The sequence below is a fragment of the Salvia hispanica genome, chromosome 1, assembly GCF_029641045.1.
Source record: "Salvia hispanica isolate PSC_SH4W2 chromosome 1, Shi_PSC_v1, whole genome shotgun sequence".
In the NCBI taxonomy this organism is placed as follows: domain Eukaryota; kingdom Viridiplantae; phylum Streptophyta; class Magnoliopsida; order Lamiales; family Lamiaceae; genus Salvia; species Salvia hispanica.
The window spans coordinates 18,437,537-18,462,053 of NC_142692.1; the positions used below are offsets into that span (position 1 = coordinate 18,437,537).

Below are 24,517 nucleotides of genomic sequence, written 5' to 3' on the forward strand. Positions count from 1 at the left end.
CTTAGCAAACAAAAACAACTAGAACATGAACTGTATTATTCTTTTTGTTAAACTTTGCTGGATTAATTTTATGTATTACATCCTTATATATATATATATAGTGTGTGTGTGTGTTTTTTTTTAATTTTTTAGTGAAGCCCCTGCTAGAATTTATTCCTGCGTCCGCCACTAATTCCACGAGTTTGGAAGTTTTCTTCTTCGCATCTCTCGATTGTTTGCTCACCACTTTTGCTGGTTTGAGTATTTTGGAATTTTTATAAAAAAAAGTCTATGTACTAGTATTAGAAAATGTTACTCCCCCGTCCCACAATAATTGTAACTCTTTTCCATTTCAGTCCGCTCCACAATAATTGTCACATTTCATTTTTACCATAAATGGTAAGTAGGTCCCACGTTCCATTATCTCACTTCACTCACATTTTATTATAAACCAATATAAAAAAGTGGGTCTCACATTCTACTAACTTTTTCAACTGACTTTTCTTTATATTTTTTAAAATTCATACCCATAATAAGAGTGACAATTATTGTGGAATTGAGGGAGTACCACTTTTTGAATTCACCACATTGATAATTATAATTGGATGATATGGAGTATAGATAGATTTTTGTAATACTAAATTTTTAAGGCAAAACACATTCTTAGGTCCTTGTACTTTAATCAAAATGTTCATTAAGTCCTCGTACAATTTTTTCGTTTTAATAGGTCCTTACACCTTTCTCATAAATTTCATCACATCCTCGTACAATTTTTTCATTTTAGTAGGTCCTTATACTTTGATTATAACTTTTATTAGGTTCTTATACAATTTTTTATTTTAAGATATTCTTTTACTTTTATCTTAAATAATAAATTATATTTAATTAAATTTAATGAACCTTTTAATTTTATTATTTAACTTATCTTATGATTATAAATATTCAGGAGAACATATCTTTTAATATAAATATAAATAATCAATTGAAAATTAGGATAGTTATTCTGAAAAAAACTTCGATTTTAATCTTCAATCATCACGGTTAATCTTTTTATTATTCTCTACAACTTATTGAGATTATTAGATAACAAGATGATATTATCTTTATAGACTATGCTAAGTTAAATAATGGAATATTAAAAAGTTCATTAAGTTTAAATAAATTTAGATTATTATCCAAAATAAATGTAAAAAAGTCCCTAAAATAAAAGATTGTACAAGAACCTAATGAAAATTATGATAAAAGTATAAAGACCTACTAAAATGAAAAATTGTACGAGGACCTGATAAAAATATTGTGAAAAATATAAGGACCTATTAAAACGAAAAAATTGTACAAGGACTTAATGAATATTTTGACTAAAGTATAAGGACCTAAGAATATATTTTGCCAATTTTTAATTTATAAAGTAGATGAAGAGACAGCTGAAATAGAAATATGCTTACCTCAAACTTGAAAATCAACTATTTAGCGGGAGAATTACATTCACCACTCCTCCCCACCCCACACCACTTGCCGGCGATGAAGAGATGTCGGCAGCCCAAATCCGTACAAAATGAGACGGTCGATGTTGCTGCTGACATAGAAGATATTGGTATTGGTTTCAGCGGAAAAGAAATTCAAGAAATTAGGGCTTCTCTGCTCCAATGGTACGACGAGAACCGAAGGGATTTGCCATGGAGAAGAATCAGCAGCACTGGAAATGAAGTCGGCATTGAGCAGAGAGAACGGAGAGCCTACGCTGTGTGGGTATCCGAGGTGATGCTTCAGCAAACTAAGGTTCAGACGGTAATCGGCTACTTCAATCGATGGATGGAGAAATGGCCTACAATCCATCATCTTGCTCAGGCGACTATTGAGGTCGGTCTGGTTTATCCACCTGATTTTTTTATGCTTCGATTAGTTTTTTGAATTTTAAAATGTGTGGAGCAGGAGGTGAATGAGATGTGGGCGGGTTTGGGCTACTATAGGCGCGCTCGGTTTTTGCTCGAGGTAAGTGTGTACTCCCTCCATTGCATAGTAGTGGAGGCATTTCTTTCTGGCATGGAGATTAAGAAAAATTGTGTTATAATGTGAGTTAAGTAAAGAAAGAATAAAGTAGAAAAGGAAAATTGTAAAGAGTAAAGTAAGTGAGAAGAAATGTGTTGACTTTTACTAAATGGAAATGACTCCATACTACTATGGAACGGAGGGAGTATAATGTTCACAATAATTATTGCTTTTTATGTCTCTCGATTCGGTCTAGAAAATGAAAATGAAGAGGTTTTCATATCTGAAGTGTTACACTATAGCCCAAGAGTGGGTCAGATTGAAGACAACGTGCTTTGGTTTAGAGTCAGTCATTTAGTTAGTTTAATAGATAGTGGATTAGTGATTAATCAGTTGGTTAGCGTTGGTATCTTTGAATAGTTGTAAGCCTTCTGTGGCGTTTAATGAAGGAAGAATAAAAAAGCATATTTCTCTTTCCTTTAGTTTATCAAGTTCTTCTTAAATTTCCATACGTTTAGTTATTTTGTTGGAGTTAGAATCCACTCGAAGGATTCAAGTTCATAACATGAAGATTTTGCATTAAGAAAAAATATGGTCTTTGCTCCATCAAAGAGCTTCGTAGGTCCTTGTTCACTCCCATCAACGTGCGAGTACAGCGATGTCTGTACCTATTCGATTGCCGTACGATGTTTGTGGCATATTTTTGCTGGGAATGGAGATTATCTTCTTTCTCAAATCTATTTCAATCATGTTTCACCTTACTTTGTAGACTGAAGTAGAAGCTTCTTTCAATTTAGAGATACGGGTTTTGCTTGTCCTTTATCATGCTGGTGTAATGGGATTCTTATATGCAACGGCCTTACTGTTGTAGGGAGCTCAAATGATTGTTGAAAGTGGTGGTGAGTTCCCAAATACAGCGTCGTCCCTTCAGATGGTCAGAGGGATCGGAAATTACACTGCAGGAGCAATTGCATCTATTGCCTTTGAGGAGGTTAGTATTGTACCATTTCCTTTTATCCCATGATGAGCTTGTCGTGATAGTGCTTATTCAGGCAGTGCCAGTGGTTGATGGAAATGTTGTTAGAGTAATTACCAGATTGAAGGCCATATCAGCCAATCCAAAAGACTCAAAGACAGTCAAGGATATATGGTAAGATTGAAGATGATAATCACTAGAATTGCTATCCTCTTTCTCTACCCAAACACACAACATTTATCATTTATAGCAAAATTGATTGTTGGAGAAAATTACAGGACCATTAGGTTTAGAAGTGTGTTTGTATCTCTGTATGCCATTTTCAATAATTTTGATCTACTGCACTTCAAACTGCTCAGGGAACTGGCGAGGAAGTTAGTTGATCCGTTGAGGCCTGGGGATTTCAACCAGGCTGTCATGGAACTTGGTGCAACGATATGCAGTCCAACATCTCCAAGCTGCTCCAAATGTCCTATATCGCTTCAGTGCCAAGCGCTATCTCTCTCTATGAGCCAAGAATCAATTAAAGTGACAGATTATCCAACCAAGGTTCCAAAGGCCAAACAAAGACATGATTTCTCAGCTGTCAGTGTTGTGGAGATAGTTGAGGAGGGATCCGACAGCAAATATCTTTTAGTGAAGAGACCAGAGGAGGGGTTGCTGGCTGGACTGTGGGAATTCCCATCAGTGCTATTAGAGGGAGAAGCTGGTTTAACCTCACGGAGAAAGGCGATTGACAGTTTTTTGATAAAATCATTTGGTTTAGACATGAGAAAGTCCTGCAAAGTAGTTTTAAGAGAAGAAGTTGGGGTGTATGTCCATATATTCTCGCACATTCGTCTCAAGATGTACATAGAGTTGCTGACTTTGCGCATCACAGGTTTATTTCTTCCCTTACTAACTCCATACCAGGATATATAAGATATTGACCAAAAGTAGTTCCTCCTCTCTTGCCAAACTGATGGGTATACTTTATCTGATCAGAAGGTATGCAGGAAAAGCAAGAAGAAGCCACAACTATTAAATGGAAATACGTTGATGAAAAGGCACTTTCAACTTTGGGGCTGACATCTGGTGTAAGAAAGGTAATGCTGTGTTCAATCAACTTTTAAATATAGGTAGTTGAAACCAAAATGAAAAGATGAAATATGTTTCTATTTTGCTCTTTTCAGCTATTGTTGGTCTCTAAATCTTGAGTCTTGGTGGAATTTGTAGAATTCACTGATTTTCTGCTAATATTTTGTGATGCAGGCTTACACCATGATCCAGAAATTCAAGCAGGGTTCATCTATCCCTGCAACTGCAAGAAAGAGAAGAGACAAAAGGTCATCAACCAAAGCTCCTAGCAGTATACTGTGAATTCATGACTTTTTGTCCAAAGCAGGAACCCATACCATCTTTTTGGAGGAAGATGTAAAATGTAGGTAACATTAGTCACAGGTCAGATTCAAAGTTTGAACTTGAACTTTAGTTTCTCGACAGGAGATTAGCATAGCTGCCTGTCTCATAGCTAGTAGGTATCCAGCCTGAAGAGTTATAATGTGGAGTATAAGATTTTGTAGTTTTGCTACCAGTTTGTCTGCCTGTCTCTCAACGACTGGAGATTAGCTTTATCGTCATATGTTAGCACTATTTATTACTCTCACCGTCCCTTAAATTTTGTCACATTTTAACTGGCCACGAGTTTTAAGATGTACTCCCTCCGTCCCAGATTAAGAGTCACTTTTTGCCATAAAAATCCGTCCCAGTTTAAGAGTCACTTTTAGAATTTTCCATATTTGGTCATACAATTTTACCCCATTCTTCATCAAAATTACATCAAAATGCCATTATCTAAATTAAAATAAACCAACACAAAAATCAAAAGTCAAAAAGGACTCACCTTCAACCAACTCTATCATCTCATTTCATTTATTACACACTCTACCATCTCACTTCATTTATTACACACTCTACCATCTCACTTCATTTATTACACACTCCACCATCTCACTTCATTTATTACACACTTCAACTCTTTCTTAAAACCCGAGCCATAACAATAAGTGACACCAAATGTGGGACGGTGGGAGTAATAGAAAGTGAGTTGCAAAAGTTAGAGAAATGTGGGTCATACTTTTAAATATTAGTTTTATAATAAAATGTGACTGAGAATGAGTTAGTGGAATGTGGGGTCCACTGACAAATTTTATGGGATGAACCGAAATGGAAATATGTGACAAATTTTCAGGGACAGGGGAGTATATGCTTCATGTATATGTTGGATCTGTGTAACTCTGTTAGAAATGCGCCACTCACCCCCGGCAAGATTTAAGATATTTAACACGATATGAGATATTTAAACATTTATATAGATGAGATAATCATCACCACGAAATTGATGTGGGACAATATTTAAGATTTTTAACACGCTCCCACACGTGTGGGCCACAAGGGTAGGCAACATAAGAGATAAAATAAAATCCATCATCGTTTTGGACCCGCTCTAATACTATGAGAAATGAGTCACTCACCCTTTAAGCCTCATAAAGAGTAGGGTTATTCACTCTTATATAGATGAGATACGATCATACCAAGTCAAAAAGGTGGGACAAGATTTAAGATATTTAACAAACTCTGTTATTAAAAGTAATCGTATTTAGATCAAATTATTTTGACCTCGTTGCTTGTTACCAGTTTGTTCTTCACAAATTGTTTCTATCAGTGCATATATTTACTAGTTTGAATCAAGAGAACTGAATGGGCCTTTGTAACCAACTCTGACAGCCCAATATGATGTTTACGTGGCCCATTCAGGGCCCCAATCCCTCTTATCACAAGTGTCTGCAGAAAAGAAATAGGGACAATAATTTTTTTGGATGTGTTGAAAGAGAAAATCAGTGGCACGCATGCACTTAACCAATAATATGTGGATGATAGAGCTGCAGGCTTCATCTTCCTCCATGTTTCTACATTCTCAAAGTTTTACACCAAAACAAAAATTAGTTGAAAATTAAACCAGAGAGTAGCAAAATATAAAAACCAATACAAGAAACATGGCTGCAACAGGAGGATCCGTTGCTTCTTTCAGATGCCCTTCTTCTTATTTGTGCCAAAAAAGCAGAGCTACATCATCTTCATCACTGGTATCAGTTCAAGATTTTCCCTATTGCATGCAAACATCTTCGGTGATTAATTTTCTTGGCTTAACTTGTGCAGGTTGTGAGTGTAATCTGCCGACGAAGAAACACGTGCTGTTTAGCAGTTCAAGAGCCATCTACATCTACAGGTAAGCAAGCTCATCCACAGATACAAAAATAGAGTTCTTGTCTTACATATATGGTGATTGTTAAATCAGTTGCTGCTGCTGCTGCTGAGACAAAGAAGGAGAAAGAGGCAGTGGAAGATGCGACTGCGGAGCCAGAGCCAAAGCCAAAGCCTAAGCGCGCAGAAAAAGCACCGGCAAAGCCTCTTCCTGAGATGATGGAGGAGGATGTGATCCCTTCACTCAAAACAACTCTTGCAGCCCAGCAAGACATCTCCGAGCTCGAGCTTTCCTTCAATGATAACAAGGTAGGGGAAAAAGTGGTTCCTCCCTGCATTTGTAAATTGCTGATTCTTCATTTTGATCTGTTTTTGCAGTTGGAAGGCTCTTTTGTGAAGAAGGAGATACCTTATTCATTCTGGGCATTTTTCCCAGATGGAACTCTCAATGGTATGTGAATGAAATTCCAGAAAATAAAATAATATATATGCTGATTGGGTTTGTGATAAGCATTATTATCAACTATAGGGCCAAAGGGTTTCTCCATATCCTCATATGGTAGAGGAGTTAGCACTGTAGAGCCATTTCTGGTTGATGAGAAGAAGCCTACATCAAAACATGTTGTTTTTTGGGTTGAGAAGCGTTTAGCTGCTCAAGGCATTATCCCTGTTTGGCAAGAGTGGTGATACATCATTTTTTTTTAATGTAAATCAAATTTCTTACTTCCATTTGTCAATTTTCTCACACCGCTTTTCTGTTATTAAGCACTGGATCCAGAATACTAAGAAATAGGCTTAAAGGGTGACAAAATTTGTAATGTTATCTTGATTGCAAAAGCTACCTGACATGTCCTAGATCCAGAATACTAAGAAATATTCATTCCACCTCTATCAATAGAAATATACTACTATCATTCTAAAAGGACACATTGATAGAGCTGCAAAGTCGAGCTCTGTCTCTTTAGCAGTAGACACAATGACAAACAGTCCGAGACTAAAACACATTTATCTGTCGGATTATAAACGCATGGACAGCAATGCACATCTGCCACCATTCATTTTTCGCCCCAAATCATAGGAAAATAATTATATTCAAACCTAAGGGTCCCTTCCCAAGGAAGATGAAAATCGTTTAATCAAATGTTAGATCAGAACAAGTGCTACTGAACAAGACAAGATCTGATTGTCTTACAAGGTGAAACGTGGACTTCAACAGAAGTATAGCATCCTATGATACACAAGCAGGTAACAACACTGAATCATCTTCGACATTGGTGCCAGGCGGATAGATTACATTGGAAGGGGCAGCATGGCATAAAGCACATACATCAAATCCTAGTCATACAGCTCAAGGATCAAATCCACCAAATGCAAAGTTAATCGCATATAGGTGGTGAGCAACAGATTAGGAGAAGGGACTTGCATTATCCATAGCCTGTCGGAGTTCATTTAAGAAATCTCCCTGCAACCCAGTAGAGACCCCACCAGTAGGCTGGATCAGCTGAATGCATGAACCAAAACTTAATATCAGGGAGATATAACAAATGGCAAACTTTTGTAGACTTCTTTGCATAATTTTACATGTTTGTTTTAACCAATTTACTTATATTTCCAGTTTCTTGGCATTTTAATATTAGGAATTGCATGAAAAAATCAACTATACCAGGTGTGGAAGAATTGAGTGACCCCATGGCGCAGCATTCTTCCTTGCATACACAACTGGCCTCTCTGAAAAACACAAGAACACCATCAACACAAATCATTTTGTCATCTTACATAGAGAGATCCAAGTTTCGTGCATTATAAGACTGACATCTTACTTTTCTAACAATGGTGTGACTGATTCAAGATGCATTTTACAATCGTAAGACATATTTATTCAATGAGAAGATGGGTATACAGTGAAAGCCCTTTAAAACAAGTTACAAAGTCAAGCAATACCAATATTGTTATACTCACCAGATGAATCTTCTGGCAAACTGCTATGTGCATTCATGGCAGCTGTCCAACCTTCAAAACATAATACAGCACTGTAATGCATTAACTCAGAAAATTCTCTAAACTTCTAGGCAATATTGCACCTAATAACCCAAAGAAAAGAAACAAAAATCAAATAAAAGTATTTTACAACTTTATACTCCTAACACAGCAGCAATTCATAAACACAAATGATAGAGCAAACCACATCAATCAATGACATTGTGAATCTGTGATCAACCCTATTTACAGGTAGCAGTTTTAGTATTAGGTTACCATACATAGGCTCAGGTTTGTTTTCTATTATTTACTTCTCAGACTGCAAAAGAAAGGGTTTATATGAGAACCCAAATAATATGTGAGCTAGACTGGTACTGTAGTAAATACATTCATGATTCAGCACATGAAGCTGCTATCAAAACTTTGAAGTCATCAATGCTCATTTCTCATATATATCATCTTTTTTTATATCAGAAAAGAGCCCAAGTTCTCACAAGATTAGAAGACTAACTCTGTGCATCCATTGCATCAATCTTAAGCTTTACCATGGAAGCGCATTAGTTTCTCTCTAAATCTACATAAGTGATCATAAAGAAACACTAAACCAGTATATCAACTCCAAAAGAAAGGCAAATCATGAAACATACGGCTGTTCAGCAGCTGAGAAGCTTCACTGTTACAACATCCTTGTAAAGGAATTAACTTTGCACGAAGATTTTCATTGGCACGAACATTGTAGCCTAAATCCCCATGATCTGTGAGACCACCACCTTTGGTTGCACCAACTGGGTTCCTATCTACATCATTCGCATAGATGTTTGCCCGTTCTAGTCGATCTGCATTATTCACACAAAAACAAGAGAACAGAGCCAGGGTCATTAAAAGGGTTCATCTACAAGATAATTGTTCATTATGGAATAATTGGGAGAGTATGATCAGCTTAACTACGAGATAAAGCTTCTATTCATATCAATTGTAACCTAATGATGATTTGACAAATTCACAATTTAGATTTTTTTTTTGTATTTGCAAAATTGAGGGAAGCCAAAGTTTTTTTAACTGACCACGTTCAGGTTCAGCCCAAGAATGCTGAAGCTGTGGAAGAAGAAAGATTGTTCTATGCCATTTTGGGATTTTCACAAATACTCCCTCCGTTCCATAGTAATAGAGTCATTTTGCCATTTTGGTACGTTCCATAGTAATAGAGTCATTTCCCTTTTTAGTAAAAGTCAACACATTTTCCACACCTACTTTACTCTCTTTCTTTATTCTCTCTTCATCTCTCTACCTTTTTCATTTTCCATTTTACTCTCCCTTTTCTTAACCCACCTAACACAATTTTTCTTAATCTACATGGCGAAAAGAAACGTCTCCATTACTATGGAACGTAGGGAGTACAAAAATTTCAGGTTAGCATGGGGTCTAGTGAGATACTCCCTCCGTCGCACCATAAGCGGTCACAAGGGTGGATCCAAAAATTCAATTCAGCAGGGGCAAAAATATTTATATGAATGAAATTTTAGAAGTTTGCGATGGGGCATTTATAAAGGACGTTATTTTTTAAAAAAAAATGATTACCAACTTAGTATAAATGGAAAACATTGAGGGGCAATTGCCCCTTACACTCCCTTAGTAAATCCGCCCTCTGCGATCACTTTCCTTTTTGGGATGTCTCCCTGTGAGTCATTTCCCTTTTAAGCAAAAAATCATATCTCTTACTTTATTTTCCCACCTACTTTATTCTTTTTCACTTCTCTACTTCTCCTTCTCTCTCTCTCCACTTTAGCTCTTTAAATATCAATTCCTTAAATCCGGTGCCCAAAAAAAGTGGCTTGCTTATGGCTGGAGCAAGACGGAGGGAGTACGTCATCAAGAGCCTCCCGTAAAACAATTTGTCAACCAGCACACGTGGCAAAAACACACACAGACAGGAAGAGATATCTCTCTCACACTCTGTGTGTCCAAAGGTTCCACATTTTCATTAAGATGTACTTAGTAGGCAATGCTATAACTTTGAAAAGTAATCCACAAGTGAAGTCGATAGGAGACTAAATTGGAATCACAACTTGAGAAGCTATCAAGTAAACCTAATTTTTGCAGTTTGAATTTGAATGAAATTACCTCCACCAGATTTACGCCTGCCAAGTGATCGGTTCCTGCATCCATCAATCAACCCCAATTTCTCACAAATCCTATTTTTAAACCCAGTTGGTAGCACAGGAATAATTGGCAAGAACAAAATGTAAATATATATATAAAAAAATACCGTTGATTCGGTGGAGCGTATCGCTTGACGGTGGCAGCTGGAGCATCTGAACTAGGGTTTTCCAGCATTGTCAATTGATTTTATACTTCACGCCACCACCGCCGCCGCCTCCACCAACGAAACCACCGCGGCGGTAGCTGAACTCTAAGTTGATTATTCTAAAAATTTGACTCTAGAATGCAGATCGATCCACAAGAAATCGTTCCGACAAATTTATTTGCGGTTTCGAGAGAGAACAAATTTGGTACGTTAATTCATTTGTTATTTTCAGCCACGCGCCTCTTCGGAGCGTGTTTACCACGATTTAATTTTCCTAGATGCCCCTCAAGTTTTATTTAATTAATTATTTGGCATTCAAATTGAGTGTTCAATTGATGTTGTCATGTTGATTTGGGTATCAGAGGCAGCCTGTAACCAAATAATGGCGGGAGACGGTGAGGAGAAACAGCTACGAAACCATCGCCCTTCTTTGAAAACTCCTCCTTCCTTCAGTAATTACACAAATTGGAAAAGCAAGGTAATGTAATGTATAGCAGCGATTTCAATTTTGAATTAGACTTTTTGGTTATGGTTAATGGTGATGATGTTGTAGCTCCGGGAGAATTGCTTCAGAAGGGTTCGGGAGGATCGATCCCGGTTGCTCTGGAAATTGAGACTACCCGATGTTAAGACCCAATCTTCCAACAATAAGGTTTTCTCTCTCTCCATCGGAAATTGTTGTTAAAGGAAACTTGAATAGTTTTCACCTCTTCTATCTTTTTCATAAGTGTAATGTCAGTGTGCGTATATGTAGTTCAAGCTGAGTAAATCACTAGAGGTGATGATGAAGGATTAATGTATCTAGATGAGGATTTTTTTTGTATTAGAAAATATTAGATGAACGTTTGAGCTTACTGATGCTGCTAAGTTAACAAAAATAAGTCTCAAGGACACACTGACTCATGGTGTTGTTTCATCATAAAAGGCACGACTTAGTATGTCAATGGCAGGAAAACATAATGTGCAGGCACTTCAATCCCGATTAGGATCAAAGTTTTTGTATTTGTGGAAGTATTTTTTTCTAGTTAAACCGACTGTTACTCGTGGTGAACCAGTTGAAGGGTGAAAGGAGTGAAGGTGGGAGAACTTAGTAGTGATCAAAGAATTAAAGGAGGTGACGTGAAAGAATAATGTGCAGCTACTTATGCTGACATATTATTAAGAATTCACGGTGCACCTGCCTTTCGCTCCATATCAGTGAGCCTCTAAAAACTCATTGTCATAGATGCTACTAGGCTCGCTCACAATGTGGCAGATTGTGAGAAGTCAAGCACATAAAGAGCAGGCAGCGTCTTTGTTGTTTTGGTCAGTGTTTTGCTTAAGAACTTTGTCAACTTGGAGCTGATAAATGTACAATAAGAGATATTGGGACAAAGTTAAAGAATGGTGAAGGGGGGTGGGAGGGGACATGAGAATTTCCGCTTTGATGAGAAGTCATGTGGTGGAATCTTGTTCTCAAAGTCAGGCCACCAGATTTTTTAGTGATTTCATTCTTTTCCAGTGTTTTCATTTTTCTCTTCTGCATTCAGTTAGTCACTATTATGATTTTGGATGCAGGATCTTATCAATTCAAGCCTTCAAGGCATAGTGTCTGATGAACTAAGAAAAATTAAGGGATCATCACTTGATGAAAGTTCAGCTCCAACATGTTGTAGTGCTACTGATGACATGATATGGGAATATGATGGTCTTCAGACAGCTTATGCAGGCGACTGCGAAGAGATTCTGTTAGAAATGCAAAGAATATTCTATGAGGATCTTGGGCAAGGAGAAATTAGAAAAGGTCTAATACCTTCGCTCCTTTCGTGATTATGAATGCATTATTTGTGTTAGTTTGATCATATTATGGGTTTGTGATGTTTCGCCAAAAGAATATCTGTGTGTTTGTTTGTTGTGTGTGTGTGTAGGGAGTGGATCAGATAAAAAGTTTTATTGTGAGAACTCTTGGCCTGAACCCTATACAGTAACTGCACTGAATTCAACATTCAGCAATATAACAAATTGCTGAGTATAGAGCAGTTGCGTAAATTGCTACTGTATATAAATTAAATGTAAGGGCTTCTCACAATGCAATTAGTGTTATCAAAATTCCACATGGGCCGCAAACAGGTCTCCACTGGAATTTCCCCGATGTGGCTGGGGTGAGCAAGATCCCAGGGAGAGGGCTGGCGACCTAGGGCGACTTTTTTTTAAAATAAAAAAGTGACTTCTCCGACATTCTTTCTAGGTGGCCTTTTGTTTTCTGCCGTAGGTGACTTTATATCTCTTATTTTGGGTTTAAAACTTGATTTGAAAGTGCAATCTGTAATTTTTAAGTTTTAATTTATGCATCATATTGTGTTTTAATTTATAGTAATGTTAACTAGGGATAGATATATACATAATTTGGTTGTTACTGCGCCCTGGTGCGGCCTGTGCTCCTAAAAACACTGCTCACAATAAGAAGTTTTAATAGTTTGTTACAATTTAGACGATTTGATCAAAATGAAAGGATGTATAAGTAAGTTTTTCTCTTTCTTCATATTTCTTTCTATTTTAATGCTAAATTAAAGTGAAGTATTACCAAAATGACTGATTGTCTCTTCAGTCGGATAGGTTAGATATTGAGACTTGAAAATCTCTTAATTTTGACCAAGTTTATATTTTAACATTAAATCAGTATGCATAACATTAGAGTGCGTCTATATCAGTAATTAACATGATAAAAATTAATCTCAAAATGGGTGCATATTAAGCAATCTATGTGGAAATATTGACTCCTCTTATGGGCCTTATATTGAATTTTGGATCTCTGCAGAGCCTGAAAATTTGATCACAACATGGGAGGATGAAGAAGACGAATATTTGGCTCGAGAAGTGTATGATCACATGCAGCTAAATAGTGATCAGGTATGATCCGTATGCAACTAAGTCTCCTACTACTTGCTCAGATGGGATGTTCGTTGCTAATTGTCTCACTCTGTAGAAGGACCTTGTTTAGTTAAACTGACAAACATGCATCATCCTTTTCTCGAACATAAAATGAAGAATTTCTGCAGTATAATTGCTGAGCACCACAGTTGGATGTCCATACAACTTGTTGGAAGAATGCGTGTGACAGTGCTATATTATCTAATTCTGTACCTACGAATTCCATATGAAATCTAGGTAATATCAGAAGGTGTTGGAAAAAGTTGGCTTTGCAGCAATTTTGGATTAACATTCTCCTTTCTAAAGAATATTAGAAAGAAAAATGGGGGGTTGTGCTTTATATATGAAACAGCCATTTTTTAGCCCTTATCAAACGATGGTTGAAATCAGGTTTATAGAAATTATTGTTGAACACTTTGTTTTATCAGTGTTTCCTCTGCTATGTTAAATTGATTAGTGCTCTTCGTAGTGGCAACTTTCCATGGTTGGATCACATTTGGTAGTAGCATAACTGGAGTGTATGTTATGACAGTATGATGTTGTACTGTTACCAAGTTAACCTTAATAGCAACTTTTAAGTTCATGTTAGATGGTTTGCCTTGATACCGATAGAACATATTGAGTTTCATCCAGCCCCTTATCATGATACTCTAGGAATCTGGCTTCTCAACTGCGGAGATGGTCTGATTCTCTACTTTCTTTCTATCCTTGGGTAAGTTAGAGGGCATGCACCTTATGAAATTGATGCCGCTAGTTTGAATCATATCCAGTATCACCCTGCATAAGCACGGAACAAGCTTGATTTCTGTCCCAGGCCCATTTTGCTTCCAGATTTGTTTTTGGTGACCAGTCAAGTGTGTTAGTAGTTTGAAAGTGTGATTAACTGGTTGCAATTAAGTAATTACATGTTACCTATGCTATTGTGGTTGGTAGAACACAATTTTAAATCTCATATCCATGTAATTGCAATTGCACTACTTTTTTGTTGAAGAGTCACGGTTGTGAATTGGCAGGCAGGTTTACAAAGTATTTTTGTTCTACTGTCTCTACCCCAGTGAAGCATGGAATTCCTTAACGATATTGATTTGCCATATAGGTTACACAGGAGGTTTGGTGTCCCATCTGCAAACAAGGGAAGCTACAGGAAAATAGCCATTCTATATATTGCAGTTGTTGCAAATTCGAACTAAAAAGAGACCATGAGGTACCTTTCTCTGTCTCTCTTAATGGTGATCTGAGAGGGAGAATGTGAGTTTAAATAGAGGAGTTAGATAGGAAGCTTACTTGCAAGTAGGGGTGAGCAGAATACCTGAAAACCGAATATCCGATCCGAACCAAACCGAAATTCCGTTTGGATTTTTTCAGTTTAGTTCAGTTAAAATATTTGGCAATTTTGGTTTTCGGTTCGGATATAATAAAAACCAAGAAACCAAATTTCTTTTTAATATCATATATACAGTAGTATAATATATTATAACTAAAAGCAAGCTCTATTTAGGTTGATATCTATTAATAAATGTAATAATATTTTAGATTTTATAAATATTGTAATTGTTTGGATTTGTTTTTTAGTTGATATGATATATATTTTGTGTTAATTATAGAAAAAATTAATTTTGGGTTTTTTAAGGGTTTTTTGGATATATTGTGCACTTTCGATTTTTCGGGTTCGGTTTTGTAGTTTAGATTTTGGATTTTTGGATATTGAATATATTTATTCAATTTCGGTTTTCTGGATAATTCGGTTCCGTTCAGTTTGGGCAAAAAAACGAACCGAAAACTAAATACGCACCCCTACTTGCAAGAGTATTGAGGGGATCAGAAATTAAAGGCTCAGTTAGTTATTTTGCCTAATATACTGCATGCAACTCGGAGGCCCCAACACACCAGAAATTTCACTACAAAACAAATAGAAGGAACAATACATCTCTAAAATAGATAGATGAATGGAAAAGGTTATAAGTACTGATAGCAGGATACATGAAGCAGCTCTTCAAGTTTTTTCTAGAGGGCCTGACAGTTTCAGTTAGAGGGCTTTTACGCTACTTTTGATAGGGCCAACGGTTTCCATTACTAACTGAAGTATATTCCGTGATCTTAGGTTGATCTGAACTTCTTAAAGCTGAGGCTGGGCGAAGCTCACACAGAGCATCTTGTTAAAGGATGCAGACTGAAACCTGAGTTCTGCGTTGAAACCAAGTTTCAACTGACTGCAATATACATCAAGTGTGTAGGCTGCGAGACATTTGATATTGTGCTATAACCGGTTACCTTACAACGAGGCCAGGGAGATGATGTGTAGCCAACTCCGGGTAAAGGAAATCAAAGGTTGCATTTGGTAATTATTGCTTCATGCTGCCATTTTTTGTAATTGCATTCCTGAAAGAATGCTTTAATACAGAAACAGTTTTGTTTTGTATCTTCTGTGAGGATTCTAGTTTCTTGAGGAATGTGTAGAGCATACATACACCATACCAGTCACCTGTATATGTTAAAAATGGCATCTTGTTTCTGATAGTTCAAAATGGTTTCTTGCCTTTTCCTCAGTGCTACTAAGGATTGTGCATTTCCTCCGAATCCACAATTAAGTTTTAGGCTCATTGGTTGTAAATCCACATATAATTGATGATTTTTTATTTATTTTCTTTAAATTTGTAACAGTGGTGTAAAGGAATGAATGTCCAAATACAACTTACAGCCAAATCAAAATCAATGTGCAGTAAAAATAAAGAACCTGGCAAGTTCAATAAGAAAACCGACGCTGATTTTGGCAGGATATTATTCTATAATCAAGAGAATCAAATGGTATAAAACATAGAAAGAGATAATACGGGTGAATAGAGAGAAAAAATATAGAAAAAGATATATGGTAATTGGTAATCAATATTTTCTCTATCTTTCAAGTTTGGTTCAGTTGTATATGTAGCATTTCCATCAAATTTACACTTAGATGTACAAACTTTTCAAGAATCTCAGCAGCAACCGCAGAGCAGAGGTCCCGTATCCATATTCCACCCTTTCGAAATACCCAAAAAAACGCACCAAAGAGTGTCATTACTTGCATGCTTTGAGACCACTGATTTTACACTATTCAGATGGTGTGTGCTTCCTTCTCAAAGGTTAAGAATTCGAGCCAGCACTTAGAAAAGCTCCTCCGAGTTGAATTTATTCCACGCCTCCTATTGAACGTATCAAAATGACAAAATCAATATCCAGACAGAACTACCTCATAAATAAGTAATTCACAATTGAAATGAGATATCTACAAGCATAATATATCGCTAGCTCAATGCTCCCTCGCTCACTATGCTTTGCTCAACGCAAATGGAAGATCAATGTGTGCAAATTTTGGTGGAGAGAAGAGAACATTTAAGTTCAAAAGGGATATCCAAGCAACGGACTTCCCAAGGTCTCAGTTCATCCCCACCACCCGTCCAATTCACATGGAGATAAACATAGATGCAAGAAGCTTAATACTACCTTCAGCAAGTCAAAGACCTTTTCGGTGATGTACTTCTGTTGGAGAGTGGCACCCTTTTGCTGCATCTTGTCGGGATGAATGCATAGGGTAGCTTTTCTATAGGCTTTTTTGACAGAGGCACCAACGATTAAATCTGTCAGTGAAACAGGCTGCCAGCCACATTCGGGCCAAAGCACCTAGCATTCAGGGAACACAGTTTAGCAACTTCATAAGAAACAGAAAGATTTGGAAATGAAACAATTTATTGACATCAGTTCTGATATTGGAAGTGAAGAGAAATAATCACATATCTATAATTAGCATAAGCAAAAGTTGTTAGCATGCTGCACTAGGCAGACACTAATATAAACGCACATATTGCAAACTTGATAATAAGGCTCGCAGATTTCCTTCTTTTCCAGCCGCCCAGCGCTTGATTTCAATATCTAATGTTGCGGCCATCCTCTGCAGTCAGACCAGATAAAACATCAAGTCATGGCACCCAACATGTACTCAAATATATCTAGTAAAGCAAATGAACTCAATCATATTAGTAAATAAACTCAGACCCAAACTAGTTAACAATATTAGTAATACAATGTAAAGGATAAGGTAACTTAAGGATTCTCCATGTGATCACCCCTTCTTTTCTACTATAATTACCCGTCATTTAGAACTATTAGCTAATAACAGATCATACAAAAATCTAAAACAGTAATCTGCACCTATTAACAGAACAAACACGCAACATAGTACAAAGTTGCCATCATAAAATGGTAAACAATATTGCATAAACTTACTATGAATGCACAAAAGTAATTAGAAATTTTTAGTATTAGCTGAAACACCATACCTAGACAAATTCAGTCACAAGAATATCTACTTTACTGAGGGACTTACATGTCTTTCTTCCTGCTCCATCTGAGCTTGCAGATCCCGTTGATTTTTTTCAGCCACGGCTTTAGCCTGGGTATATGACACCAAATTTATTAACAAAATAGTACATCCAGAAGATGAGAACCCATAAAGTCAGTACGTCTAAAACCAATCAAGAGATATAAACTAGGGTACAAAATATGACAGAAACACATACAGCACGCTCTTGAGTGCGTTGGTGGCGCTCCAGCCTGGCTTGTCTTCTTTCTTCAGTTTCCCCTCCAACCTCTTGGAATTCTCCAGCTGATGGAGCTGTTTCGAATTATTTCAAGACAAAAAAATTAATCGGTCAGATACAGTATAAAGATGCCAAATAACATCAGCTTCATAAGTGATATAAACAGTCATATACCTCCAAAAACAGAAGATAAATCATCAACAATATTAGAAGTGGAAGAAACTTTCTTCATGTTGGACGAAGATCCATTAGAAGATGTTCTCTTTCCAGATTCAGCACCTCCCTTGTTCTGATACTGCTGACTAGAAAAGGGATTCTAAAAATACATCAAAGAAAGAGTCAGACCATTAAATGGCAAAATATCATCAACTGAAGTATGGATCATGATTCTACCACTTACAGTAGAATTTTCTCGTGCCTTAGGTGCACTGTTTGCTCGTCCCATGCCAAAAATTGATTCCAGATCATCATCATTCCGCTGTTGATTCATCATTGTAGCAGTTGCTGCTGCTGTTGCCCTTTCACGTGCTTCTGTTGCAGCCCTGTCAACAGCAGCTCTTTCAGCCCGACGTCTTGCTTCTACTTCAGCCCTTACCGCAAAAGCTTTTTCCCTAAGTTCTTTATCTTTTGTTTCTGCAGCAGTGGATCTTTCCCTAGCTTCTGCAGCAGCCTTTTCTGCTCTCCCTCTGGCTTCTGCAGCAGCTCTTTCACGGGCCTCAGCTTGTACCCTTTGCACTGCTACTTTTTCAGCACGTCCTCGAGCTTCAGCACTTACCTTCTCAACAGCAGCCTTTTCAGCTCTTAAGTGAGCTTCAGCGGCTTGTTTTTCACGTGCATGAACTGCTGCCCTACCACGTGCTTCACGATTAGCCCTTTCTACAGCCTGTCTACCCTTCTCTCTTTCAATCTCCATTGATCTCTCCCTCTCCCTCTGAAGTCTTATCTGCTCTCTCTCTTCCTCTTCCTTTTGTTTCCTTTCACGCTCCAATATTTCATTGATATCTCTCAGATTTCTCTCCTGACTATCTTGCTCATCTTTCTCCAGCTGCACAGATTCCTTATATCTTGCAGTCTTCGCATATTCCCTTTCGCGCACCTCCTTAGCATGCCTGAATTTAGCCTCAGCTTTCTCCATGGCCTCCTTCATAGCTGCAGCTGATGCATCAGCAGCAGCAGAGAATGCATTGGTATCTTCAGTAGAATGTAGGTTTACACTTCCATCAAGGCCATTTTGGGACCCACTCTGGGAAAAGTCATCAAGTTCACCAAACTGCGAAAGCTGCTGGCCCTTGGTCACAGGACGTGACATCTTAGGACTTTGGGAATATTGACGATGATTTGACGAGGGAGGGAATTTATCACCTTTCTTTTTTGAACTTGAATAAGAGGAAACTGTTTCTGCCCTTAACTTATGATGAGGAATGGGTGGCGGGGGCCGTGAGGGAGGTGGAGCAGCTGTGGGTTGCGTGAAAAGAGGAATCTCAGACACAGTCAACCATACATCATCTGACTGCTGTCCTAATCCTGTTGATTGGGTAGATGTATCAATGTGTGAGCTTGTTTCAAAATATTGAGGAGCAGTTTGATCAAAAGATTTCTGAAAGTCTGTAGATAATTTTGGCATGTCAAACAAGGGAGGTTCCTGAAAGTTATCTAGAGGACTTTTCTTCTCCATATTGCTTTCTGAGTATCTGGAAGAAGAACTCCCTATATTTTCTCTTGTTGAAACAAACTGCGGAGATGCAGATCTTGAAGGACTCCCTTCTTTACCTCCTGTATCCTTCCCAAGGGAAAAAGACTGGGCAGGTTTTCCAAAACTATTAAGAGGATTTAAGTCCTCAAAGCCTCTGCCACCACCTGATGAAGCGTCAGCCCTTGTTTTCCTAAATTTTCCATGCTTATTGATCTCCTCTAGTGGATCAGGAAATACCCTAGATGACGAAGAATCTTGGGATCCATGCTTTGAGCCACCAACTGGTACAGAGCGCATATCTGACTCTGTTCTGTTCTCAGACATTAAAGGAAAAACTTTCAGGTTCCTAATGAAGTATATTAGGATTTCAGAAAATACTAGGATTTCTTTCCTTCTCTATGGGTTTCGTGTTTTTACACTGGACTCATAACAAGAAGATACACAAATATCAAGATTATGTAAGATTAGGAAAAATCATTTTTGCTTCAATTCTTTTCCAATTACAAACTTTGAGCATAAGGTCAACACCCAAATAGAATAACTGGGCTAAATTTCTGATCGTCAAATTGCAAAACGGTGCTCTCATAATGACCGGGCTAAAAGTTCGGATTTTTTATATGAATATTAAGAGTCAAGAGAAAATATATTGACAATTGCACTCTGACTTCCATTGATAAGACATTTCTATGTACATTCTTTGCAAATTCAGAAAGATGTGAGAAACACTACCTAAAGAAATAATCCATCACCGTTGGCCCCACAGAGTGGATAGGACTGATCCTAGCAACAATCGCATGAAGGTAGGTTTAAATACAAAGTGGCGAATTGCTATTGTTATTCAAGATAATTACATCAGAGTCGCACAAGGATACAATATAACAATCGATGAACAGATAAAGCGCAGTACCTTATCATAACCACTTAGTTTCAAACACTTGAACTACATTTGCCTACCTACATTCTAGCTAATATGAATGACATGTGATAACTTGAGCACAAGTTTCCACTCTCTAAAACAAAGTTAAACAGTAAAATTTAACTCTTGACTAAAACCAAAGCCAAAAATCACCTGTTGCTAGCAGCAGAAGGGGCACTCCCAAACCCTGCAAGCAGGTCATCATATCCCTTCGAACTCGAATTGCTCTTGCTCTTAGCACTATTGCCCATAATGTTCTCCTTTGCTTGCTCTCTCTTTCCGAAATTCCCCAACAGATCATCATAATCATGTTTCTGATTTCCAGCAAACACGTCATTGTCAAACCTAACCGCCGAGGAAGGTGAGTTGCTCTTCAATCCCGGCAGCCCCTCAAAAATATCGTCATCGTATACCGGCTTATCATAAACAGGAGCCGACGACCTACTATTGTTTCCCTCTGAACTGAACATGGAATTATAATCGATGTCCCCCATTGAAGAGTGTTGACTACTAGGTGTGAACTTGGCGGGCTCGCCAAACATTTCGCTGAACTGCGCGGATCTCATCGGTTTGGATTTCCCGAACCCGAAGTCGCGGGCCATGATATCCAGATCGTCCATGGATCCAAACACACCGCCCTAATATTGGCCGGATCGGAGAAATACAACGGAATCTAGATGGCTCCGACCAAATCAAAGCGGGTCTGAGTAGGAATTGCGCGATCACATGTGTGATTAAGGATTGTGAAGTGTAGAGGAAGACTTATAATTAAGAAATGGATACAAAACCTCAGTAGGTATAGGCGAATTACCAAATTTTGGCATCGCCATTGCATTCATGAGAAGAGAGGGTAAACTCTAGGGCTTCTAATTGGACTTCACTTCTCTCCCTCTGTAAAAACAATTGCATCTCTCTCACTCACCCTTCCTCTTCATATGGCGATAAATTAATCAAACTCTTCAGCTTTAATTCGTTGCTACTAGTACTATTGTTTTCGTTTCTTCTCCGCTTCCATTTTTTTATCTTTTTTTTTTCAATTTTTTTTTTCGTTTTTCTTTTCCTTCCGTTGAATTTTCTCACCTTCTTGTTGAGAATTTGTGTAAAGATCGTACATTAAAAAAAATTATTAGTAGTGTTAAAATCTTTCTCAAAACTAATTACTCCGTCCATTTTATAGTACTATAATCATTTTATATCTTGATATTGATATTTTTATAATAATGGAGTCATTTCTTTTTTTTTTTAAAGAGTGAATTAGATAAATGATATCTGACCTTTCAATTTCGCACATAAATGGTACATGATCTTTATTTTATATCATTTTTGGTACTCGTGACAAAAATAACCCTACGTACCAAATATGTGATTTTTTTTGTTATAGTGTATAATTTTTGAAATTTAAATTAAAGCATGCGAATTTTTTTCTTCCCTTATTACTTTTTTTCTTCTTTAGATTCTTCTTTTTCTTTTCTTCATTTTCTTCTTTCTTGTTGGTATTTTATCTTCCTTTCATCTTTCTTTTTTCTCCTTAGTTTATGTTTCCTTTTTTTTTCTTTTTTTTTTTGTTTTGGTACATAACTGCGGCCAGTGCCCGAAAAGAGAAACTAACGAATATAAGAAACACATAATCTATCATGAAGCAACCAACTGCTAATACCCACTGGTGGATTTTCTAAAACATGAACTCCTCTAGAAAAACTATGTGCATAGTGTGACAAAAAATCAACTGCAAAGTTATCTTCTCTATGTACATGACAACCACAACAGACTTGAAACTCAGAGTAGGTCCCGTACCTTGTGTACTATGGAGCGACAATTGACAGAGATATCAAAATTTCCTAGAATCATAGCGACTCCAACAAAGCTATCACTCTCCACTTCTAGCTTTTTAATTCCTCGAGACTTTGCCAACTGTAGTCCATAGAATAAGCACCAAACTTCTGCTGTCAAAATGGAGCACACTCCAATGTTGACAACAAACCCAAACTCCCCCAAATGCTTTTCCCGACTCTCCGCCAAGAGAGACATTTGTATTCATTTTAAGAGTATCACCCAATGGAGGTCTCCAACTTATCAATATAGGTGATCGCGAGGCGCCCATCCTTACACCTTCTATCGAGTGAGTCTCCTCTATATACTGAGCCATATTGATAATTTGTCTCATAATCACTTCTGGGCATACTTTTTCCTCTTTGAAAACAAATCCACATCGTTTCTTCCAGAGCAGCCAATACCCAAATAAAGTACACCACTTAAGACCATTACCCATCACACTTTTGGAGCTAATATTCCGGATCACCCAATCAGTAAAGTTTAAGGACTTGTAAAAAAGAGTCCGTTCCACCATGCCTTACCAGGTCAGACCATGTTCGCATCGCTTCGGAACAATCACGCAACACATGAAGACCACTCTCAAATATATAACCACACATACAACAAGAACCTGATGAAGAAAGCTGCCTTCTGGCCCTTTCCTCATTAAACAGCACACCATTATTCAGAAGAAGCAGAAAAATAACTTAATTCTTTGTGGCCATACCATTTCCAGATTTGCCACCATGGTATAAAAATTAGTGTTTTATACATACATCTAATTGCATTCATAATATAAATCAAGAACAAAACACCTAATTAAATTAATTATTTAAAGTAATTAAATTAATTAAATATTTTTTATTAAATTATTTTATACTTATTTTAGGATTGAAACACTTAACTAAAAATATTCAACTCTTTATATCATTTCGAATATAATTCACAATTTTAAATTTTATGAAGACTATGTTATTAGTTATTACTTTAAATAATTATACTATAATTATTTTATTAACTACTACTAGTTTTTAGTATTATAACAATAATATTATTATAATAATTAAATATAATTATAACGATAGTATATTTGAAGTTTTGATATTAAAAAATAAATTAATTATTAATTTATAACACCAAAATAATAATATTAATATTAATTAATAATAATAGTATAAAGAGTGAGGAGGATGAGAAAAGATATTATAATATTACTTTTGGTACTAGTTTTGTGTATGACCAAAATATCCTCTATGATACAAATAGGAAAATGTATTTGTTTAGAGGACATTTTGGGGTGAAAATCGCATCAGGTACCAAAAATGTGATTTATAAGTATAAAAACGATATAAAATAAAGATTATGTACGAAAGTGAAAGATGAAGTACTATTTATGTAGTTCACTCTTTAGTAAAAGTCAATACATTTCTTTTCTCTTACTTTATTCTCTCTTCATCTCTCCATCTTTTCTCTTTTCTACTTTATTCTTCCTTTACTTATCTCACTTAAATCAACTTTTTTTATTTTCGTGTCAGAAAAAAATACCTCTATTACTATGAAATGGAAGGAGGAGTGTTCTTCTTAGAAAAGAATGATCGCGCTGAAAGTAAATCAAAAGTGGAGTTTTTATCTTAAGTTGGAAAGGGTGGATTTTATATCAGTCATGTTTAGTGTCGATAAAGTTATTAAATAGTACTATCAAATATTTATGAAATACTTACTGTTTTTTTTAGAATTGGCACTTACATTTTTTTAATATTATCTTGTCATAAATATTTTTTGTTATGATATTATCTTTTTGGTGCTAAAATAGATGAATGGTTAGAATAGGACCAAATGGTTAGAATTCAAACTTGTCATATTTAGTTTAATATATACACTTCATAATTATTTATATTTTTAAATTAAAAATATAAAGAATTATGAATTGTATAAATTAAATTAATTATATAATGTAGTTTTTGTTTAATATTTTCATTGCAGAATGATTGTATGAATATTATATACGAGTGCTGTATTAAATTATTAAAATAGTTAAATAATAATAAGATGATCTAAAAATTAATACTAGTATATTTTATCCTGTCAATATGCAATCAAAAATTCCATAAATAACAATTTAAAATTATAAAAAATTAAAACT

At 36.4% G+C, this 24,517-nt stretch overlaps 5 protein-coding genes across 9 annotated transcripts; 3 read left to right on the plus strand and 2 right to left on the minus strand.

The window, feature by feature from the left end:
* The first annotated feature begins 1,416 nt into the window (after window positions 1–1,416).
* LOC125219643 (HhH-GPD base excision DNA repair family protein) lies at window positions 1,417–4,583 on the plus strand. 2 transcript variants are annotated; one of them, XM_048121672.2, is made up of 7 exons: window positions 1,417–1,839; window positions 1,912–1,971; window positions 2,840–2,959; window positions 3,021–3,118; window positions 3,304–3,824; window positions 3,929–4,029; window positions 4,196–4,583. In XM_048121672.2, the coding sequence occupies exons 1-7, from the start codon at window positions 1,417–1,419 to the stop codon at window positions 4,301–4,303; spliced, it is 1,431 nt and encodes a 476-aa protein (XP_047977629.2). In that variant the 3' UTR covers window positions 4,304–4,583. The 2 variants fall into 2 exon arrangements, with proteins under 2 accessions (XP_047977629.2, XP_047977630.2); XM_048121673.2 differs by having other exon boundaries at window positions 3,932–4,029.
* A 1,228-nt stretch (window positions 4,584–5,811) lies between these two features.
* On the plus strand, window positions 5,812–7,010 carry LOC125221559 (DUF2996 family protein). Of its 2 annotated transcripts, XM_048123689.2 has the most exons (5): window positions 5,817–6,069; window positions 6,143–6,212; window positions 6,282–6,496; window positions 6,566–6,638; window positions 6,717–7,010. In XM_048123689.2, the coding sequence occupies exons 1-5, from the start codon at window positions 5,980–5,982 to the stop codon at window positions 6,872–6,874; spliced, it is 606 nt and encodes a 201-aa protein (XP_047979646.1). In that variant the 5' UTR covers window positions 5,817–5,979; the 3' UTR covers window positions 6,875–7,010. The 2 variants fall into 2 exon arrangements, with proteins under 2 accessions (XP_088919145.1, XP_047979646.1); XM_089063019.1 differs by having other exon boundaries at window positions 5,812–6,069; window positions 6,282–6,638.
* Window positions 7,011–7,259: 249 nt separating this feature from the next.
* LOC125221560 (uncharacterized) lies at window positions 7,260–10,571 on the minus strand. Its single transcript, XM_048123690.2, has 6 exons — window positions 10,431–10,571; window positions 10,286–10,320; window positions 8,812–9,000; window positions 8,147–8,197; window positions 7,851–7,915; window positions 7,260–7,688 (listed from the first exon to the last, which is right to left on the minus strand). Exons 1-6 carry the CDS (start codon window positions 10,496–10,498, stop codon window positions 7,593–7,595), a joined length of 504 nt encoding a protein of 167 aa, XP_047979647.1. The 5' UTR covers window positions 10,499–10,571; the 3' UTR covers window positions 7,260–7,592.
* Window positions 10,539–15,925, plus strand: LOC125221558 (RPA-interacting protein A). The gene is made up of 7 exons (XM_048123688.2): window positions 10,539–10,674; window positions 10,832–10,947; window positions 11,023–11,121; window positions 12,027–12,252; window positions 13,267–13,358; window positions 14,476–14,583; window positions 15,481–15,925. The coding sequence occupies exons 1-7, from the start codon at window positions 10,608–10,610 to the stop codon at window positions 15,640–15,642; spliced, it is 870 nt and encodes a 289-aa protein (XP_047979645.1). The 5' UTR covers window positions 10,539–10,607; the 3' UTR covers window positions 15,643–15,925.
* Window positions 15,926–16,217: 292 nt separating this feature from the next.
* Window positions 16,218–21,591, minus strand: LOC125221791 (auxilin-related protein 1-like). 3 transcript variants are annotated; one of them, XM_048124045.2, is made up of 9 exons: window positions 20,716–21,591; window positions 20,376–20,420; window positions 18,354–19,956; window positions 18,128–18,269; window positions 17,933–18,027; window positions 17,740–17,805; window positions 17,215–17,304; window positions 16,860–17,036; window positions 16,218–16,558 (listed from the first exon to the last, which is right to left on the minus strand). In XM_048124045.2, exons 1-9 carry the CDS (start codon window positions 21,180–21,182, stop codon window positions 16,520–16,522), a joined length of 2,724 nt encoding a protein of 907 aa, XP_047980002.1. In that variant the 5' UTR covers window positions 21,183–21,591; the 3' UTR covers window positions 16,218–16,519. The 3 variants fall into 3 exon arrangements, with proteins under 3 accessions (XP_047980002.1, XP_047979999.1, XP_047980003.1); XM_048124042.2 differs by having other exon boundaries at window positions 20,376–20,426; XM_048124046.2 differs by lacking the exon at window positions 20,376–20,420 and having other exon boundaries at window positions 20,716–21,589.
* Between the last annotated feature and the right edge of the window lie 2,926 nt (window positions 21,592–24,517).

Coding starts and splice junctions, on each gene's coding strand:
- LOC125221559 (XM_089063019.1), top strand. CDS start 5,980: ATGGCTGCAACAGGAGGATCCGTTGCTTCTTTCAGATGCCCTTCTTCT. Junction 6,070..6,142: donor CTACATCATCTTCATCACTG/GTATCAGTTCAA, acceptor TAACTTGTGCAG/GTTGTGAGTGTAATCTGCCG. Junction 6,213..6,281: donor AGAGCCATCTACATCTACAG/GTAAGCAAGCTC, acceptor TTGTTAAATCAG/TTGCTGCTGCTGCTGCTGAG.
- LOC125219643 (XM_048121672.2), top strand. CDS start 1,417: ATGCTTACCTCAAACTTGAAAATCAACTATTTAGCGGGAGAATTACAT. Junction 2,960..3,020: donor CATCTATTGCCTTTGAGGAG/GTTAGTATTGTA, acceptor GTGCTTATTCAG/GCAGTGCCAGTGGTTGATGG. Junction 3,119..3,303: donor AAGACAGTCAAGGATATATG/GTAAGATTGAAG, acceptor CAAACTGCTCAG/GGAACTGGCGAGGAAGTTAG.
- LOC125221558 (XM_048123688.2), top strand. CDS start 10,608: ATGCAGATCGATCCACAAGAAATCGTTCCGACAAATTTATTTGCGGTT. Junction 10,675..10,831: donor TTCGAGAGAGAACAAATTTG/GTACGTTAATTC, acceptor TTTGGGTATCAG/AGGCAGCCTGTAACCAAATA. Junction 14,584..15,480: donor AACTAAAAAGAGACCATGAG/GTACCTTTCTCT, acceptor CCGTGATCTTAG/GTTGATCTGAACTTCTTAAA.
- LOC125221791 (XM_048124042.2), bottom strand. CDS start 21,182: ATGGACGATCTGGATATCATGGCCCGCGACTTCGGGTTCGGGAAATCC. Junction 18,270..18,353: donor AGGCACGAGAAAATTCTACT/GTAAGTGGTAGA, acceptor ATGTATTTTTAG/AATCCCTTTTCTAGTCAGCA. Junction 17,806..17,932: donor AACGCACTCAAGAGCGTGCT/GTATGTGTTTCT, acceptor TCATATACCCAG/GCTAAAGCCGTGGCTGAAAA.
- LOC125221560 (XM_048123690.2), bottom strand. CDS start 10,498: ATGCTGGAAAACCCTAGTTCAGATGCTCCAGCTGCCACCGTCAAGCGA. Junction 9,001..10,285: donor CAGGCGTAAATCTGGTGGAG/GTAATTTCATTC, acceptor TGAATAATGCAG/ATCGACTAGAACGGGCAAAC. Junction 7,916..8,146: donor TTTGCCAGAAGATTCATCTG/GTGAGTATAACA, acceptor TGTGTTTTTCAG/AGAGGCCAGTTGTGTATGCA.